This window comes from Corvus kubaryi, unplaced genomic scaffold (assembly GCF_017639235.1).
Source record: "Corvus kubaryi isolate FWS band 111438036 unplaced genomic scaffold, C.kubaryi_AGA036_p1.0 133, whole genome shotgun sequence".
In the NCBI taxonomy this organism is placed as follows: Eukaryota; Metazoa; Chordata; class Aves; order Passeriformes; family Corvidae; genus Corvus; species Corvus kubaryi.
In genome coordinates, this window is record NW_024580667.1 from 16,540,844 (window position 1) to 16,560,039 (window position 19,196).

General features: G+C 36.6%; 1 protein-coding gene across 3 annotated transcripts in view; it reads right to left on the reverse strand.

Annotated features, from left to right (window-relative positions):
* Window positions 1-2,729: 2,729 nt before the first annotated feature.
* The window catches only part of WWC3 (WWC family member 3), a 102,670-nt gene continuing 86,203 nt past the window's right edge, over window positions 2,730-19,196 (reverse strand). For 2 of the 3 annotated variants that reach the window (XM_042037967.1, XM_042037951.1), the window contains exons 14-23: window positions 18,904-18,990; window positions 16,364-16,556; window positions 12,577-12,744; window positions 11,778-11,929; window positions 10,938-11,097; window positions 9,650-9,814; window positions 8,240-8,332; window positions 6,970-7,197; window positions 6,099-6,226; window positions 2,730-5,236 (exon numbers count right to left, since the gene is read on the reverse strand). In XM_042037967.1, the coding sequence (XP_041893901.1) occupies window positions 5,170-5,236; window positions 6,099-6,226; window positions 6,970-7,197; window positions 8,240-8,332; window positions 9,650-9,814; window positions 10,938-11,097; window positions 11,778-11,929; window positions 12,577-12,744; window positions 16,364-16,556; window positions 18,904-18,990 (1,441 nt within the window). In that variant the 3' untranslated portion in view covers window positions 2,730-5,169. The remainder of the gene's footprint in view (window positions 5,237-6,098; window positions 6,227-6,969; window positions 7,198-8,239; window positions 8,333-9,649; window positions 9,815-10,937; window positions 11,098-11,777; window positions 11,930-12,576; window positions 12,745-16,363; window positions 16,557-18,903; window positions 18,991-19,196) is intronic. The other variant, XM_042037958.1, reaches the window with a different exon arrangement.

Consider the following 19,196-nt stretch of genomic DNA (forward strand, 5'->3'; position numbering starts at 1 on the left):
TCCATCCATCCATCCATCCATCCATCCATCCATCCATCCATCCATCCATCCATCCACTTGCAGCCCTTCTGCCTTTTCTTCAATGCAGCTGTCACTTCTTGAAAGACCCTCTCCTACATGCCAGTCTACTTTTCCTTTTCAAAACATCTGCTTAAGCTTTCCCAAGTATTGAAAAACTAGAACTTCCTAAAATATTTTTTTGAAAAGGCAATTAGCCTGACTTTCACATTTTGGTTAACTGCATATAGCATCTCAATTGTAATTTTTTTTTTCTTTTTTTGAGGGGCAAGGGGAGTGTTCAAGAATTTTATCATACTCAGCAATGTATTTGATTTCTACGAGATAAAAATTTCCAAAGTTCTGATTTGCACAGATTTTGTACAAGCCACTAGGGCTTTATTCTGCAAGGCAGAGGCTGTAACTGTTCTTTCTGAAGACCCTATGCATGTTTGTATATGTGCAGTGTGTTGTACTTCAGGACATTCACCTTACTGCTCACCTTCCTGCATTTGAGTATTGTGCAGACTGGTTTTACCCCTACAGGTAACCAGGCAGGGGCTTTCCAAGCAGATGCAACAGCTGGGTAGAGGGAGGTCTTGCACAAGCACCCATGAAAATACTCACGGGTAACTGAAGGCACATAAGTGACTCCCACTCAGTTCAAAGTCGAAGGAACACAGTTCTGGAAGACCTTTTTGTCCCAGTGTGTTTGAGCAGTAATTTATGGATGTGCCATGTATTTCTGACATGGACTCGCCATGCAAAACCCACACACATGGGATTTTATTGTGAAATCTGAACACTTAGCTTGCTTCATCTGTAGTTCCCACACCCTTCTTCTGGAGCAAGAAGCAAGGCTTTAGAGAAAAGGTTTGATTATGCCCTTCACACACAGCACAGCAGATCATAATCCTCTACCATTCATAGATCAGTAACAGCCCCAGGCCTTTATAACCATGTCAGTGAAATGTGGAAAAGTGATACAAGTCCCAGCTTCCTGCCAGCGTCTGCTCTTTGTGCCCCTTAAAATCAGTATTAATAGGCCAATTGAATTTGTGAAGGAAGCTAAACACTGAGCACTTGATTTATTTTCTTGATAATACAACTGCAATTTCCTTCAATCAGTTTATGAGAGGAAAATACGGAAAACAGGAAGTAGCATTTACTTGGTGAAACATCTGCACCTGGGAACTTCTATGCCAGACACACACTTGAACACAAACACTGTGCCCTAGACACTTAACAAATTAGTGTAAGGGTCTCAATCCTACATTTTTTTCCTGGACAGACTTTCCTAAATTAATTTCCTCTTTTTATCTTGTCTATTATTCTGTGATTCTGTGATTACCAAATGATCTCATTAAATCTCCTACTGGAAGTACATTTTTAGTTGGATGGTCAAACTGCAGACAAACTAAAGGGACAGAATACCTGATTCTCTATTGAAAATACAATAAATATGTATGCTCAAATGTAAGAGATTTTCAAAAATCGTAAGGAACCAGAACCAGCTCCGAAAAAGCTTTTAAATCCAAGAATACGGAGATTTTCCAAGTGCAAGAAAATTATTTAACTGGCATTTACAGATTCCAAAATCAAATCAACTTTACTCCTTGGTATTTTCTTTCAATGATACCCAGTCAATTGTGTGATCTCAGGAAAAAAAATATATTCTTCACACAATGTTTTAGAAAAGGCTGCTCTTGTTTTGTTAGCTTGCAGTTTCTCAAGTCCCTCTGTAAATGCTTCTTCCTCTCAAAGATGTACACCACTATCGTTATAAAGGAGGTTGGGGTCAAAACAAGCTGTGATGGGCCCTCTTCCCTAGAAATTCAAACTTCAGTTTTATATCCACTGAAAACATTCATCTAACTCATTTAAAAAAAATTCTTCTTATACTGCACTTATCTTTAAGTCCTGCAAAGTGCTTAAAAGGACTGCAGGAAGAAATACAAATAAGACTTTGTTCTTACAAGAGAAAACCCAACCCGACGTACCCATTACAGCTTCTGCTGTTGCTCCTGACGGCCACAAGACAGGCACGGTTGCTGTTCCAAATGCCTATTTCTAGAAGACAGTTTAAAAATAACCTAAACTCTGTCATACCCTTGATGCCTTGCAAATACTGGAGAGACAGGAGTCACATGTCCTTGCTATGATTTTGCCTGTGCTCCTGCAGCTTAGGGTTGCAGAGGGAAACTGAGAAATGGTCTTTCTGTAACTATGCAGATTTAATGTTTCCTTTGCGAAAGCAGCAGTAAACTCCAGCCAAAAAACGTCAACCAGTATTCTCCTGAGTGGTTTCCACCTTGGAATTAATCATAAGTAAGATATTACAGAACTAATAATGTCAGCTTGCTTTCAATACAAATTTAGAAAGTGCAAATGTTTGTTATGAAAAAAAGGCAGTTCAACATGTTGTAAGTGGAGCTACCCAAGAATTCTGGGAATATTCAGCTACAAGCTTCTGATACAGCTGTCAACTTCTCATGAGTAATAAGCACTCAGAAGAACATACCTGCCATTCCTTACTCTGCATCTCTTTCAGCTCTTTAGTATAACGCCTCTAAGTCTTCAGTTTCCCAGATTTCCTCTCTTACCTTTATTTGAAAATTCATTACATTAACCTAAACGATAGTGTTACTCAAAATATGATCTTTGTCATGAAAGCATCAGGAATGCAGCAAATATAAAAGACTCAAAAATGTCTTTGACATACAAGAAAACCCTTTTTCTGTTTATGGCAAATTATTTTATTTTATAGAAGAAATACTTTCAAATAATACAAAAATGACACAATCATACAGAACTGTGACAAAAACAAGAGAGATGAATATTGAATATGATAACTCATTACCACATCGAGACAGAACTCATTACAGCAGTCAGAATCACAGACCCACAAGATACACCGACGACATCTCACAGCAGTCACAATTTAAAAACCCCCGGACAGAGAGACCACCGGACATTGCTCCTTGGTTACAGTCACAGAACAATGTAGGGTGGAAAAAAGGTCCCTACCCCAACCCCTGCTCAAAGCAGGCCTAATGTGACTGGGATGCTCTGGGCTACATCCAGTTAAGTCCTCATCCACTGTATGGACAGAGTGCTCCACCTCTCTGGGTAACCCCTTCCAGTACCTGACCAGACTCACATGGTGTTGTCTGTTCTTAATACACAGCAAGCACTTCTGGTGTCACTGCATGGTAACTCTGCATAAACACTGCTGTGTGACAGCCTCCCCTGGAAATGAGAAGCGAAATTCTGACTAACTGGTCTTTTAAGGTAACGAGCACTGAAAAGCTTGCTGGCCCTAGACTTTTACCCAAACACTAAAAATTTCTCACATGATTTGGTTTTTATCTGCATAGTTTCTGAATTCATCTAGTCGTGCCCAAGGAACCCAATATACACCCCTAAAACTTACTGGCAAAACAGGCTTCAGGATGAATAGCATGATAAATGCTAAATATACTTCAATTTCACATAAATTGCTATATGATTGCAACACTTGATGCCTGTAATGACTATAGGCCATATTAGGAAACAGCAAATACTACCTTAAATGTCTGTGTTAATTAATATTTATGCTTACAATCTTTTTTTCCCCATTAATTTTTGCCTCAGCATGGATAAGTAAAAGTAATTCAATTTTTCTTCCATGTTTTCCTGACCTTTGACAAGGTAACAGAGTCTAAGTTGTTGAAACTCACAAAGAAAACTTACTTACAAAATATTTGAAAATATTCTGATAGGTCTGTTTAGTTTGTGGCCTTTGTTGTTTTGATTTCCTGATATATAAAAATCTGGAACCAATTTGATCTTTAATTAAAAGACAACATCATGTTCCTTCGGGGAGATTCCAGTAATTTGCAAAGTCAATCTTGTGTTGGGCACCTCTCTTTGTAGGTAATGTATAATTAGAAAAATATGAGAAACTCTATTATAGTAGTTTAGTAAAGAAGTATTTTTACATACTTGCAGGATGCAAGGACACAAAACTGGCATTCTCGGGAATTTAGGGTGACAGTCTTTCATTAAAACGGATGGTTACAAATAAAATTAATTCTTACCAGATTTTAGCTGGTCCAGCTAGCAATCAAGTGAGCTGTACCTTCCAGAATTATACACCTTCCCCTGGAAAGTATCACTGTTCAACAGAACTTGCTTACAGTAATCGCAAAGCACATCCTTTAGGATGAACATGTGTTTAAGCACCCTTATTAAAGCAGCTGCTTTCTGAAATCAGAACACATGTGGCTTTCCTGAATCAGATGAGAATCTGTAGAACTGTAGAAATCACTGTAATAGTCCATTAGCAGGCTTTCCACACAGCTAGCTCACACTGCTACTTTAATTCCCTTTTCATTAAACAGAAAAACAAAGACCTGTCACCCTTTTCCTTCCCCCGTTTAAACTGAGGATCTAGGTAAGAATATAAAGATACTTTAGACACAACGGAAATGAAAACAATCTATTAGTGCACAGTAAGAACATGCAAATGAATTCTGCAATGTTTAACTTCACTTCTAATTAGTGTTAAACACATTGCAGGTGATAATATTTTGCTATAACACAGACAGTGCTAAAGAATACAATGTACATAATAAGCTACAGATAATAAAGCTGAAAAAGTGACAGTTTTAGAACATAGTATTTTCATTTCAGGTATCAGAAACAAAACCAGCTCAATGGTTCCATTCTACTGTATGACAAATACTGAGGAACAAAATTTCAGTCTTAAAATACATCTTAAAGTAGGTATTTTCCTTCAAGGAAAAAAGGCACTATAAATAAATTACACTACAGTGAATTTGCCTGAACTCACTTTGTTTCTGTCTTCCAGCCTTTAAGTCAAATAAAACAGCATAAAAACTGTACACGCTCTTAACAGGATAGTCGATCTTTTATAAAATAAGTTGTCTTCAGAGATGTCAGTTTCACAACAAGGAAAAACCAAGCCTTGTTGCAGTCGCTATTATAAAATATATATGTATATATATTTATATATATGTTTTTGTTTATGTTTACTTTTTTTTTACTTTTTTTTATTTTTTACAAAACGTGTATATTAGCTTTTGCACAATTTTTTTAAAGAAACTTGTCTAATCTAAGAACTTCATTAAAATAAAAGCGATAAATACTTCATGTTTACAATGCAACATGTCATACATCATCAGCTGGCAGAGGAGGTATGTTAATCCTTGGTCTTGTAAAAAAAGCTATCTTCTCTCTGTGATCAAAACAAGAAAAAAAGGAAGTAAATAAAATTATGCCTATGTTCCCCCTCCTCCCCACAAGAACATGGTCTCTTTACTCAGGTTAATGGTTAGTATTTGTTACTTATGTACTGAACTGGTCTTTTATTTGAGTACAACAAAGTTCCAAAAACTACTAAACCTCACTATATACTTCTGGCAACTTTCCATTGAACACAATTACTATTTTTGAAAACCTAGGTGGAAGCTTTATACAACTCACTGAACTTCAGCCATAGTTAATCATAAAAAGGCTTCACAGGACAAGTTCTGCAATGCAAAGTTCACCCTTGTACATTTTGCAAATAACGTCTACAAAAAAGAAGGGGAAAAAAAGATGGCAAAAAAAGATGGCAACTCTGGAAACAGAGTCCAAAGAAAAGGCTTCTTGAAAGAAAGTTCCAATATTACTGAGTAATTTTTAGGGAGAGTGTTACTCGTAATTTATATGTATTACATAAAACAGACTATTTATGCCCACAGGCTTGTACTGAAGAACTGACATATCATTTGGACTTCATAGCAACTAGGCTAAGTTGGAAGAATCACCTAAGCTATGTTTGCATTTGAAGCCTTTTTTTTTTTTTTTTTTAATTTCACGTGTACTAGAATTGTAACCCTGCAATTTTACCTTAGCTTTGGCTCTTTGCAGAACAAAGCATTCAAAGGAAACTCATGTCCAAATCCAGATACAGTTTAAAATTACTGGTTAAATTACTGGTTAATTACTTCTGATTAAAATCAAAAGACACAAAAAATTTAAGCTAAATGTTTCAGAAAGCTTTAACCTGTCTAATGAATTGTTGCTATGCTATTTCAGTACGCATTACCACTTACCTAAAAGTCTGCACCTGAATAGGTTCTTTCTGATTTTGCCCACGCAACTGGTATATTTCTTTTGATGCTTTCTTTAGCATCTTTTCAGCTGCTTGCTCTTGGTGATGTTCAAATTTGGTCTGTCTGGTCTGAAAACAAGATTATAATGCTTAAAATGGGCATGTGAATAAATAAAACACAAGAATATTCACACTAAAACAATGGATTTTTTTACCCCACTCACCACAGCAAAACCACATAAGTACATTGTCTGAAATCATCTAAGAACTATAAATGCAGACGACTGAGTTGTTTCACTTATTAATGCTCTTCAGAAAGACACATTATAAATTAACAAAATCTACTGCACAAAGATCCATGAAACAAGATCTTACTATAAATTTAGGCTCAGTGTTTGTCTCTGATAACCCAATGACAGTTTTGTCTGTTGTGCAATTTTGCCACCTTTGTCCATAACTTCTTTCTCCAAGAACAGGGGAAAAAAAAAAATCACATACTTAGGGAATATTCCAAATACTTGTAAAAGAATAAATATCAAATCAGCAAAGTTTCTTTCAAATACCAGAAGAAAGAAAATTATTAAAGTTCCAATAACAAATACCTAAACAAAAACAAATGAACAACAAATAAACAAAAATCCAAAACAAAAAGTGCCACTGGCAAATAGTGCCATTCTCCAAAAATTGTCCTCAAATAAGTACACAGTTTGGTAATACTCAATGTAATAATTTTTATTGTGCTAACTTCAAGAATAAAGAAAAAACATTCACTGTTTGAGATTCTGTACAAACAGCTCTTTAGACATCTTATCAAAATGAAGACATTTTGAAACCAGAAGTTTCTGAGGAGTGCTTATGTCATATTACCATACCTGCCTTTCTGCTTCCTTCAACAAGTTCCGGAATCTCTCATCCCGAAGGACCCAGTGGGGTAAATCTGTCTGCCCTCTGTGCTGGGCATCTTCCAGACGCTGTCTCAACTCTCTTAAAACACATATCTCCTCATTCAGCTGTCTCTGTCGAGTTCTGGATGCCTGGAGATCCAGCTCCAGGTCTAAGGATGTCCTTGCCATAAGTTCAGCCAAAGATGATCTGCAGGACTGTTGAGTTATTAGGATTCAAACAAAATGCACAATATATTACTCTCAACATAGTTTACTAGTCTGTCTTTAGCTCTATAGACCATACATTTTCTGTACTTACTTCACACACAAAATCTTTTCCACATGAAGTTTTAGAGATTATTTACATCCCCCAGAAAAGTCTAGATAGCTGTAGGGGTTTTCTGTACTATACATTATGTTTTTCAATTAATACTTTCTACTACTTCCTTTTACAGTTTCCTTTCCATTTAAAAGTATTTACCTAATGAAGTTTATAGACTAAAATTCCATGCTATGATGATAATAAAAGGGATGCAATAAGAAAAACTCAATGACATCATGACATCGGAAAAATACTGTACTGAGCAAGACACCTCTTAAAGGGCTTCATTCAATATTGGTTTTAAGATACATTCTGAATCAAAATGGGAGGCATGGCTGTCTGCCTGCCTATACCAGCAAGGCATTAACTTCTGCTGACCAGACTACATTTTTATGTAATTTATATACACAACATTAATGCCTCATCTGCCCTTCTCTGCCAACTTGTTTGACAGCCTGAGGAATGGCATAGGGGCAAAAGGAGAGCTTAACCTATTCTTTCCTGAATACTTGAGTCTCAAATACTATTATTTGTTAGGCTGCATGGGAGGGGAGATGAATGTCTTAATGTCACATTCACACACGTCTCTGAACCTGCACCCTGCATCATATACTAGATTTGAAAGATTTATCAAACTTTGCATCTAATTAAGTATAAACTCAGTCCCCATTAAAGTAATTTTTGTCTGCCACACTTTTTTCCCTCCTTTAAAATTGTTCACAACCTTATTTAACTACTTTAAGTCTACCTTTTAGCTTAAAAAACCCAAAACAAACCCAGAACTTGGACCCCCTCCCTCCCCAATTACATTGCAGAAGTTTTGTACATTTCCTAAAAGGATCAGAATGTACCTGCAGACATCTAAAGCTCTTATGTATAAAAGTACCAGTGTTTTAGCAATTTAATGAAATCTAAAGATCATTTTCCTAGGTGTACCTGCTTATACCGTAGAGTCCGCCTCTCCAAGGTATTCCGGACAAAAGGGGACTTCCTTGGCAGGGTTGAACTGTCACTGTCACTGCGATACAGCTGAGTAGAAAAGACATTGAAAATAAAGGCTGCTTGCAAGATCATCTTCATTAAGAAATTTGGTTTGGTTTTTTTCTCTTTTGCATTTGAAATTTATTTTTTAAAACACACAAACTATCTTGTTTTAAGGAACTGATTTTTTTCAGCTTTAGTTATTTATAAACATTTATATGTAATAGTGCTCATATGGTAGTTACAATAATTCAAGAAAACTTAAAAACCATCAATGTTTTACAGGTAAGTTTCACCAACCATTCTACTAATTATCCAAGACAATGTAACCGAAAAAAGGAGGGAGGAAGGATGTAAAAGCAGTAATGTTTCATCCTAAAGCATTTACTGTCGTGGGTACAAACAATAGTCTCCCACTTTTTCCCCACATCTGATTTTAAGTAAGTGCAGATTAAGTGAGAGTGTTTAATCATCTTTTCCTTTTGGTGCTACCCTTGGCGTGTGACGATCTTTTACTCATATTTTGCAATTATAAACAGATTCATAATCCATAAATCAAACTGAAGAATTTGAAGGGGTCCATAGATGAACTGCACGCAATGTAAATAAGAGCAAAAACCAGAGGATCCTTGGTAAAAGCACAGAATTTAAAAATCATTCCTGAATTTTCAAATTCAGGCTCTCAGAAATTTATGAAAGGGTATGATCAAAGCTACATGCGTTTCACCAGTATTGCAAAACCAATACTCATGTATTGATCTGCAATACCATGAGCCAACTGCTTATAAGTCGTTTGCCACTGAACGCAGCAAACAATAAATGTGAGCTTGAAAACTGCTGTGCTGATCCTCAGTTACTTGCACCGGTGCACCCAGGAATCCTACATCCCACTGTAACAGGCACCTTATGACTGATATTCAGAACAGCAATCAGAGTTGTATGAATATTTATGCAATAACCCTAAGATTAAGCATTCAGTCCTATTTTTCAAATTTTTATGTATGTGAAAATTAAACATGGCTTCTAAGCTAACTGCTTATACACCTCAATAGATAGCACTGAACCACTGTAAAATCGACCACCCTCACCTAACATCTACGGTTGCCAAGGAAAAGAGCTTCATATCTAATTTATCATAGATTCTTACATTTCAAGTCAAATTCATCCAGGTATAACTCTTAAAAAGAGTCAGGGAAGCTCTTCCCCACTGCAATGTTTAAATTCAATTAAAGATTATTCATTAGCATTAAATAGTAATGCATGTTTCTTATAAATGCAATGAAGTCTTACAGAGATTATCAAAAACATTTAATACACTTGTGTGCGGAGACCCCTTCCCCCTCCTCCTTTTCAAGCTTTACTCACTCTGCAAACATATTGACTTCGTGCTCCAGGCGAAAAGGTCTGGGAACGAACAATTGTGCTACTACGAACAAAAGCAGAACCCCGTGGCCTGCGGCCGGTTCTCTCTTTTGGAAGGATAGCAACTTCTTCAGGAAACAGATCCTCAGTGTTAGTTTCCTTATCCACCTAGAATTTCAACAAAGGAATTTTTTTTATTTCTTCCTTATTTTCTCTCTCCTAGCAAAGACAATCAGACATTTCAACAATATTAAAAGTAAACAACTTGCCCTGCTAGCTAGATTCAAATTTTAATGAGCACTGTGAGGATGAATCACTTCACTTCTGTAAAAGTTTTAAAACTAGGTCATTCAAAATTATAAATTACCTTTCAGAAGCGTTTTCTGGAACAGTAACAATTATGAGATGCAGAGCACAAGGACTGCATTCAGGATTGGCAGTTGGGCATCAACCAAACTACCACCTGCTCTCCAGCCTCAACAGAAGAAAACTAAGTCACCTTTCAATAAGCACAGTGACTCTGAAGCAAGTAACCACCTTAAAACTAGAGGAAGTTAAATGAAGAGAAGGAAGAAAACAGAACTGAAAGACTGTTCACACAATTACACAAGAACACTAAAATATTCAGAAAGACAGAAAACATAGGCTACTCTAGCAAAGCTTCCAAACTTTTAGAAAATTCACTCCTCAATAAGAGGTGTGATCTTCCCCAAAGGCAACACAAACAGCTTATGTTCCTCTACTTCAATGGAGGTCTGCTGATTTCAGCTTGTGAAGGATTATTTTCAGTGTCTCATATCTTGACTACAAAAGACTAAATACTTCAGTTTCAGCACAATTACTCCACGTTATTGTAACACTGAAATAGTAATGCAAGTCCTGAAATTTCTTTCTTCATAATTCCTTACAAAATTCTTACAGAAAGAAGAGCACTGGAATTTGATTATCATCTTTCTGTTACAATTTCACGTAAACGCAGAAAATTGATAAAAGTGCGTATTTATAGATTAGATAACGGCCACAGTAAAAATAGTTTGTCTTTCGATATAAGAACCAAATTCTGTTCAGAAGTAAGTAGTAAGAAAACAAACAAAACCCAGCCCTAAAGAGTGAACTTCTACCAACTCAATAGCCATACAGCTGCAACAAAGGCAGTACTCATACAGGGTATTAATGTCACTGCTGATTCTTTTCTCTCCTGGCCAATTCAGACCCAAACTGCAGGCACAGCAGTAGCTCACTGTGCCAGGCAGGGTGGCAGTTTCCGTGCTGCAGTGTCTTCTCTCATTACCTTTAGTGGTGGAGGCTGCATTTTTCCAGAACCATACTGGCCTGCTTGAGTTGCGAACATGTGTCCAGCTAATGGATCCCCGCAAAATGGCTCTGGATAAGGAGGACTAGTCTGGGTGCAATTACTGCATCCACTGTCAACAGATTCTGCTTGCCAACTCCTAAAGTCAGAACATCACAACAATTTTGCAGGTGTTAAAAAACCCTATTCCATTATGCATTACATTTACATATTACATTACCTAAGCCAGTTTATAATTTTACAGTATTATTTCTCCAATAAAATACAGTATTTTCAATGGGAGAACATAGCACACCTGCATTTCTGCAAATGCAGATAAGCAAATACATTTCATTGCAAAAATTCACCTTCCCTAATTTTCTTAAGGCATGTGTTCTGGTCTTTATAACAATACTAAGAAAACAACAACAAAAGAACAACACAACTTATGTAACAAACTAGGAGTATCATTTGGAATGAAGTCGCAACCCTAACCCTAACAATGTCCCAGGTCACCACTAAATTTTATTTACTTTCTTTAATACAGGGCTGTTAAAACCCATTACAGTTGCCTCCTTGGCAAAGTTTCTGTTTGATGTAATGTTTTCCCACTCCCCAAACTCCAAGTCCCCTAAACTCAACCAGCTATTCAAATAAGGTTTCCTCCTGTTTGCAGATCATGACATAACAATTTTATACTTGTAGCACTAACAGGGAGCAGATCTCAGAATAAGGACCTGCTGCTTTTCCTGCTTTATTTCACACTATACCCATAATGTAAATATCTTTGAGGAAGTATTAGTTACTATCTGTTTGATGAGGTATTTAAACCCTTTTTACCTTTCTGATATGGCTTCTGCCTGATCTTCCTTTCTTTCCATCTCCAAGATTTCCTCCTCTGTGTACTCTAGTTTCACTCTCTCCTCTGCCAGCTCTCTCTCAACTGCTTCCAGCTGGGCAGTGGTCCTTGCTAACAGGGCTGTCACTGCATCCTGAAAGGTAAATAAGTCTTTAAATAAAACTGCTTAAACAAACCAACGTACTTAATGTATACTATTCAGAGAAAAAATAAAAACAAAGCCATCATATGTTCTTTAAAAAACAAAACAAAAAAACCAAACCACAACCAAAAATATCTGTCTTGAATCTTACCAATCAAAAGTACGTGGTGTTCAACTTGTCACAGAAACTGGGCAGACTTTACTTGACTGTGGAGCATCATCCAGAAAGTTAGGTCAAAAGAGACCTCCAAAGGTCACCTAGTCTGATGTCCTGCCCACAGCAAGCAAGACATCATAGCCAAGTCAGGCTGTCCAGAGCCCAGTCACGGGCTGAAAACATCTCCAAGGATGGACATTCCACAACCTTTCTTGACAATCTCCTCAAGTGCAGTGGCAGAAATTTTTAATGTGTTTTATTTGGACTGGAAACATGCATACAAATATATACAGGGCACTATTTCAACCACCTGCCCAGACATGATCTAGTTTTCAACTAGTCTTCTGAAATCTAGCTCTTGCCCCAAGAGTTAAATTAAGTTATCACTTCCTGTGATAACTTGAAAACCTGCACCCAAGGTAAGATCACAACCACCCTGCCAGTCAAATAAAGTAAACAAATCACTTTTTTAGAGCCATACTGTTTTAACTGTAGTTACATTTCCAGAAGACTGAGGAATGCTGTCTTCACATTGGTTTTTGGTCTTTGCTCTCTGGGGCTCTGAACCAGTGAAGATCTGAACAGGGTACCAGTGAAGCTGCATCTCACCAGAACTCTCTGCATCAGTCAGGTTTATCTGGGCAATGCCCTGTTAAAAAAAAAAGCATTGACCACAATAAGATGCACATACTCTGCAGGACAGACACCCATTTAAAGAGTATTTTACTTACAATGTAAAACCCCAACTTCCCCAAATACTAATGTCTCTTAAAAAGAGACAGTTTTGTTCTGTTGTATTATGATGTCTAAGATTCTGAATTTCTTGCCTCTTCTTTACTACCAGGAAGAACTGCAATAGATAGTAATTTTTTTAAAGTTGAAAAATAAAATTTGTGTGACTGATGTAGATATAATTGACACCTGATAGCTATGAATATTTTATTTTTAAAGCCTTCCCAACTATATATCTGATTTTTATATTTCCTTAGATTAATACCACTTTAATAATATTACTCTAATTTGAGGGTCTTTTGAGATAACTGTATTCTGATACCCTTCCATTCTCTGGCCCTCAGAGGCACTTTCAAATGGAAATAAAACTGTTGTGTAAACCAATTTTTTTTCCTGCCTATTTATATCATAAGGTAGTCAAATGGGGTATAAGGCTATTTTCCTACTTTCCAGGCCATCCTTGCCTCTTCCAGATTCAGGTAAATAGAGTTTTAATGGAGGCTTCTCACTAAAAGTATTTCAAACTTTGAAGTAGCCCTACTCCATCAAAGAGAGCTCACGTAAGAAATTTCTCAGTGGTGTTCACCTAAATGAAGAACAGCTAAGAACAAATCCATGCTGCATATTTAATTTTTTTTTTTTAATCAGTTCACTAGCTGGACTCTACCAATGATTTTGTATCAGTCAGCCTTTAAGCACTGCTTTTTGTTTCTCTGGCTATCTCTACAACCTGTTCATTTCCATCCTAAATGAGCCACGTGCTAAGAATGTTTTCTTTGTATCACTGGAAAAGTCCTGTAAAAATGGCTTTCATCTCTCATAAATCAAATAACTGTATACAATGATTCTAACAGCAAAGGAAGTAGGAAATGCAGACAGAAACTGCATTCAACTTTAAGTAGGTAAAGAAACAGTTAATTAGAAAACAATAATAAAAAAAAAAAAGTTGCATTGTTTTTCCAAGACAAATGCTCCCTGGGGCTCTGTTTAAACAGGTGCATAGAGGACAATAGAGAAAAGTTTTTGAGACTAAAAAAATAATGTGATATGGGGATACAGCATGTTACTGAGAAAGTCATTTCATGGCAGTATATCAGAGGCTACAGAGATGCCTTTTCTTTTTTCTGTATAACCCAGATGTCCTCTTAATTATCTACTTGCTTTGATGCAGTGGAAGATATAAATGTATATCAAATACTCACACTTTTGCATCAGAGTTGGAAAATGTTTAAGACACACTGAGTTTAGTTTAGGAGGTAGAGAGGAAAACTGTTTTCCTGCCAGCAATACTGGAAAAAGCATAGACTGACTCTTAAGATGCCTGACACTATATTTATTAGGCAGCTAAGCAAGTCTGCCAAAGAAGCTGCCTCTACAAAGGGAATCACTAATTGAGTAGAGAATCACCATGAAACTCAATTAAGAATTATCAGTACTGAAAGGACTAATTAATATTTCATGTCCACCTCAAGATTTGAAGCTTACTCAAAAGGATGAAGAAACAAAGGTGGGTCTGATAGAGGTATATGACATGCCTGCTCTGATGCATTTGTTAACAACTTGGATGGCAAAACAGTAAAAGTATTTATGAATATCTCTGTGATGTCTGACAGACACGTCTCTTTATAAGAAAACAATCAGGATTTAAAAATCGTGCTAAAAAAATGGGACGGATGTTCTGAAATAAAAACAAAAAAATGCAAAAAAAAAAGTTACACTCAAGAAGAAAACAAATTAAGACACAGGGAATAATTGGTCAGAGCTGTAAAAGATGAGAAACTGGAAGTGAAGCAGCAATGCCAGGCAATTGCAAGGAAGGCATTAATATTTCTTTTATGTTTTAACATGAACTATATATGCTAATCATGGAAAATAATTCCCTTACCTTGACATTGACAAGGCCACCAGGGAAGAAATAAGCCAACTTAAGACAGAAAAAAATCTTTCAGCCATGCAGGGCATAAGGGTAAAAGATTGAGGAAACTGTTAAGACCACCCCACAAGTGTAGTGTATTTATTTCTTTATAATTGAACTATTTCCCACTTTTTTTTTTTTTATTCCCTGTTAGGTATAAGTACTTATATAATTTAGGATAAACTCCAGTCTGGCTTTTGCACTTAGGAAAGTATTAAACTGGCACATCGTAATTAAAAAGAAAGCAGTCATTAAGAATTTGAGAAATATATGCATTATTAAATAGGTGGGAAAAACTCTATAATCTCAGTGGAAAACATCTTGAAAGACAAAGGCCTTGTTGACAGGGACCATCACAGCAGTTCCAAAGAGAGGTAGCACGTAGCACATGATTTCTCAGTTTGAGAAAATGCTCAATCTCAAATTACAGCTGAAGAGAACAACAATCATGATGTTTAAATACTTCAATGTACCTATCTTAAGAAACTGGCATTGTTTCTCTGTCTTTGAGTATTGCTAAATTAACAATGTTACCAATTACTGTTGACAAAGATACTTCTGACATAACCAAAGTAAGACCATGAAAGAGAAAAAAATCCCTACCAATATAACCTGACGACCTATTTTTTTTTGGCAACTCAATAACAGCAGTTAGAATACAAGCACCCTAAACTTAGATCACTTGTTTCAATAGAAAGATGCTTTACACTTGAATAGCTATTGAGCTTCCCAGAGCAACAGGATATACCTGTATAAAGCATTTTACACCATTATATCCAGCCTCTTATTGAGATGCTTTCTCTTTAATTACATACACTGCAGAAAAAACTTCCTACTGCAGACAAGACCTTGGGTCCACTCTACGTATATAAGATGCTACTTAGTTTAAAGGTGGACTAACAAACACACATTTGCTCAAATAAACACCTCTTGTCCACAGCCCAGCTTGACAGTGAGATGCCTGTACCTCTTAGCTTGATAGGCTTAAAAATTTTTTTCACTTACCCATTCAAACCCCCCCACTGCAAAGACAACCCACTCACTTCAAAATAGCCAGGACGTCAGCCCCAAGGCAGATTTAGTTATGCATATTTGTATTTGATAACAGCTAAATGAAGCTAACACTTAACACACCTGAAGTTAGCATATGATATCTCAATTAGTTTAAAGTAAAAGGCTGAGGTAACAGAACTGTTCCAGGGCCACTGTTACCCTGCAACAAGGTTTAAGACTGATGTAATTATGCAATAATGTAGTCCTCTTCACCCACTACTAAATGGTAACAAGGGGTCTGTATTTGTTATCTTTTTAGTAGGAACCTGTTTGAATGGTACTGATTCCTCACACAGGCATTATAGTACCCTGCAGAAACCTAAGTCTTGAGCACGCTGTAGTTTAAAAGCTTTTTAAAAGTCAGATTAAGTATTTTTTAAAATCTCGTCTCTTTACTTACAGAATTATACTTACATATGTGAACAAATGAACACATTAACCTGTAACTCTATCAGAACTTCTTAAGGAAAAGTTAGGTTTTTACATCTCTTTTTAAACTTAAAAAGAAATTCCTCTGGTAACTTTAGTTTCTCATACCACATGGCTTTTAAGAAACAGAACCACTTACCAATAGCTCTTCTTGTTGCTGATGATCAACTGAACAGATATACAGCTGCAGTGATTTTAATTTCAAAACACTTGAGTGCACGGGGATTCGGAACACTTCATTAAATATTAACAGAGTTTGGAATTCCAAAGCTCTCGAGCAGTAAGTGGTTGGTGTGCCTGACTCAAGCGGTGGCAAATAAACTCTCACATGACTGGGAACAGCAAAACAGACAAATAGCACAATTCAGAAAAAGAAAGCCATTTTGCATTTCTCAAAATCAAGCTAAGCAAAAACATCAGTGTACCTTCTACATTAAGAATCTACCTTGAGATGATCTCATCACCAGATTTACTTTGCATCCTTAACACAGAAGATCTGCAAAGCTGATCTCAAAATGCTGTATTTTTTTAACTAAAACTTTTTTTTAAAACTTGGTGCTTAAGCAGAGGCACCAAGTGGCACTTGAGCTGCCCTGAGGTATCCAAGGCATTTAAAATGAGCTACCAATTATAAGAGGATCTATGGGAGATCTACACAGAGCCTCCCTCTGAGCAGAAGCAGCTGGAGGCCAGGTGCTTTGCTATGCTATGCTATTTCAAATGGAAACACATGCCTGTGTTTTAGGCAATTGAATTATCCCGTAAGCGTCACGGATCCATTTCTCCCTTCTACCCACTAAGCAACCTTTTTTCCCTCCTTAAGAAATTAAGAAATTCAGATGGCAAAAGAAATCTGCAGTCACTGCATCTATCTGCAGTCTCAAAAGACAAATTTAAATATGTGGTACCATGTCATTTACGACTCCAAGCCAAAAACAATCAACAACCATTTTCAGCTAACAGCATAAGCAGCAGAGCTACTTAGAGAATTGTTTCCACGTTCTCCCTGTCCTGACTGCTTGCCAAGCCCCTGCAATATCCTATTCCTTTCCTCATGCCAGCAAACAGTTTCATGCAACTGTGTTGTGATCCAGATTAGAAAATTTATCTGGGTTAAAAAGCTAACCTAGCAAAAACCCCACAAAGGCTTAAGGATTAAAAAACCCCTCTCCAGCTCAGAGGTTCACTCAAGTTGACTACATGGCTTCAAGAACTCTTATGCCATCACCAGAAAGAGGCTCACACTGGCAGGTAAATAAATGGCTAGAGGACAACTGGAAGAGTTCCTTATGGTGGAACTGCAACACACTGGACTGTGGAGCATCAGTCAGTTAAACAGATTCACGTGCCGTAAAAAGGCAGAGATTCAGCTCCTCTGCTCACTGGCTGCTGCAGGCAAACTTCCCCCCAGCTGCCGCAGCACCTGATTCAAATAATGTACAGATGCATGGAGGAGTTAATTAAACTTGATAAAAGCTTCTGCTTTTTGGTAATAGAAACTTATTTTTTGACTAGACCAATCAATTCACTCTGCAGCAATGCAATTTCTTGGTTCCAGCAAAGGTAGGGTTGAGAAGGATGAAGAACAGAACTGCATTTTGAGTCATTTAGATGCCTGGTTGCCTTGATGACAACGTCCAGCAAACCTTCTGGACTAACCTTTTTCTTTGGTGACTCTACATTACTACCTTCTTCAGATGATGCTTATTTCTTTTTCTGATGACAAGGCAACATGGCTGAGTACTACACAATACTCACACTTTTCCCTATCATGTGCCCTTGCACTCACACCAAACAGAGCAAAAGACCAACACTAATGTACTGACCTACATGAAGAATTTCCACTGCAGTTTTGCAGCATTAGCAAGATGAAGTTTTCAACAAAGATCAATTCATTCAGGGAGATGTATGTCAATTTAACAGCTCCCACCAAATTACTTATTTTACAATACAATGTTATCATACCTTCATTTTCCAGTTTTCAAACAACCTCTCCCAGAGATAAAGAATCAACAACTTTTACATGTTGAATTTCTTTAAAATATGCTAAGATACATATCTCTAGATAAAACAGTGTTTTATGACAACATTGATTATTTAAGAAACATTTATTAGAATAAACTAAGATATATTCTATATGTGATACAAAATTTGAAAAAAGTAGCACAAGCTGTCAGAGGTTAAAAAAAAGTTCATCTTTTGTACTGATTCTCAGCTAGTACTTGTGTTAACGTTATTTTCAAAAGGTCTTTCACGGATACTCAAGGAGAGCTGTACAGGCCACAAAAGCCTGCAGATCCTTTGCCGTTGTTTGCATGTTTCCTGGTGTGGTTTTCTTTCTTAAAGATAAAAGGCAAGGTATCTCTCTTACTGAGTAATACAGACGTTGCCATAGGAATTGAGAAAAATACACTAAGCTTACTCTGGAATATCTCAGATATTTTTGAACAAACTCTCCTCTGCACAATAAACATGTAAGAACACAGAGACTACATTTGTGTGACACAAGTTCTATAAAAGGGATATGGCCGTAAAATTAACCCTTTCCTCATGGAAATTAAGACATACCATCTTCTCCAGAAATGGCTTAATTTTGAATGAAACCAAATAAATCTACGGTATTTATAACTGCAGCATAAAACAAGCAATGATCAGACTCTGGGTGAAATTTAAGCTTACATTTTGCAGTTTTCTTTAACAACTAGACTAGTAAAGTTCTTCAGCTGTAACACATGGACCAGCAGACATTCACTTCCACTATCATGCCTGGAAAATAAATTCCCTGTGTTAGTCACCAATCATCAATACTTTGCTTAAGAAATAAAGATGAAGACTAAACAGATTTAAAGAATGCAAAAGCACAGTTGTTAAACACATTTCTTGCACAAATCAGTTTCAATCAAAAGCATTAGCTACAGTAGCAAAGTTAATAGAACTAAGTGAATTAAACATTATTCAGCTTGAAAATAACA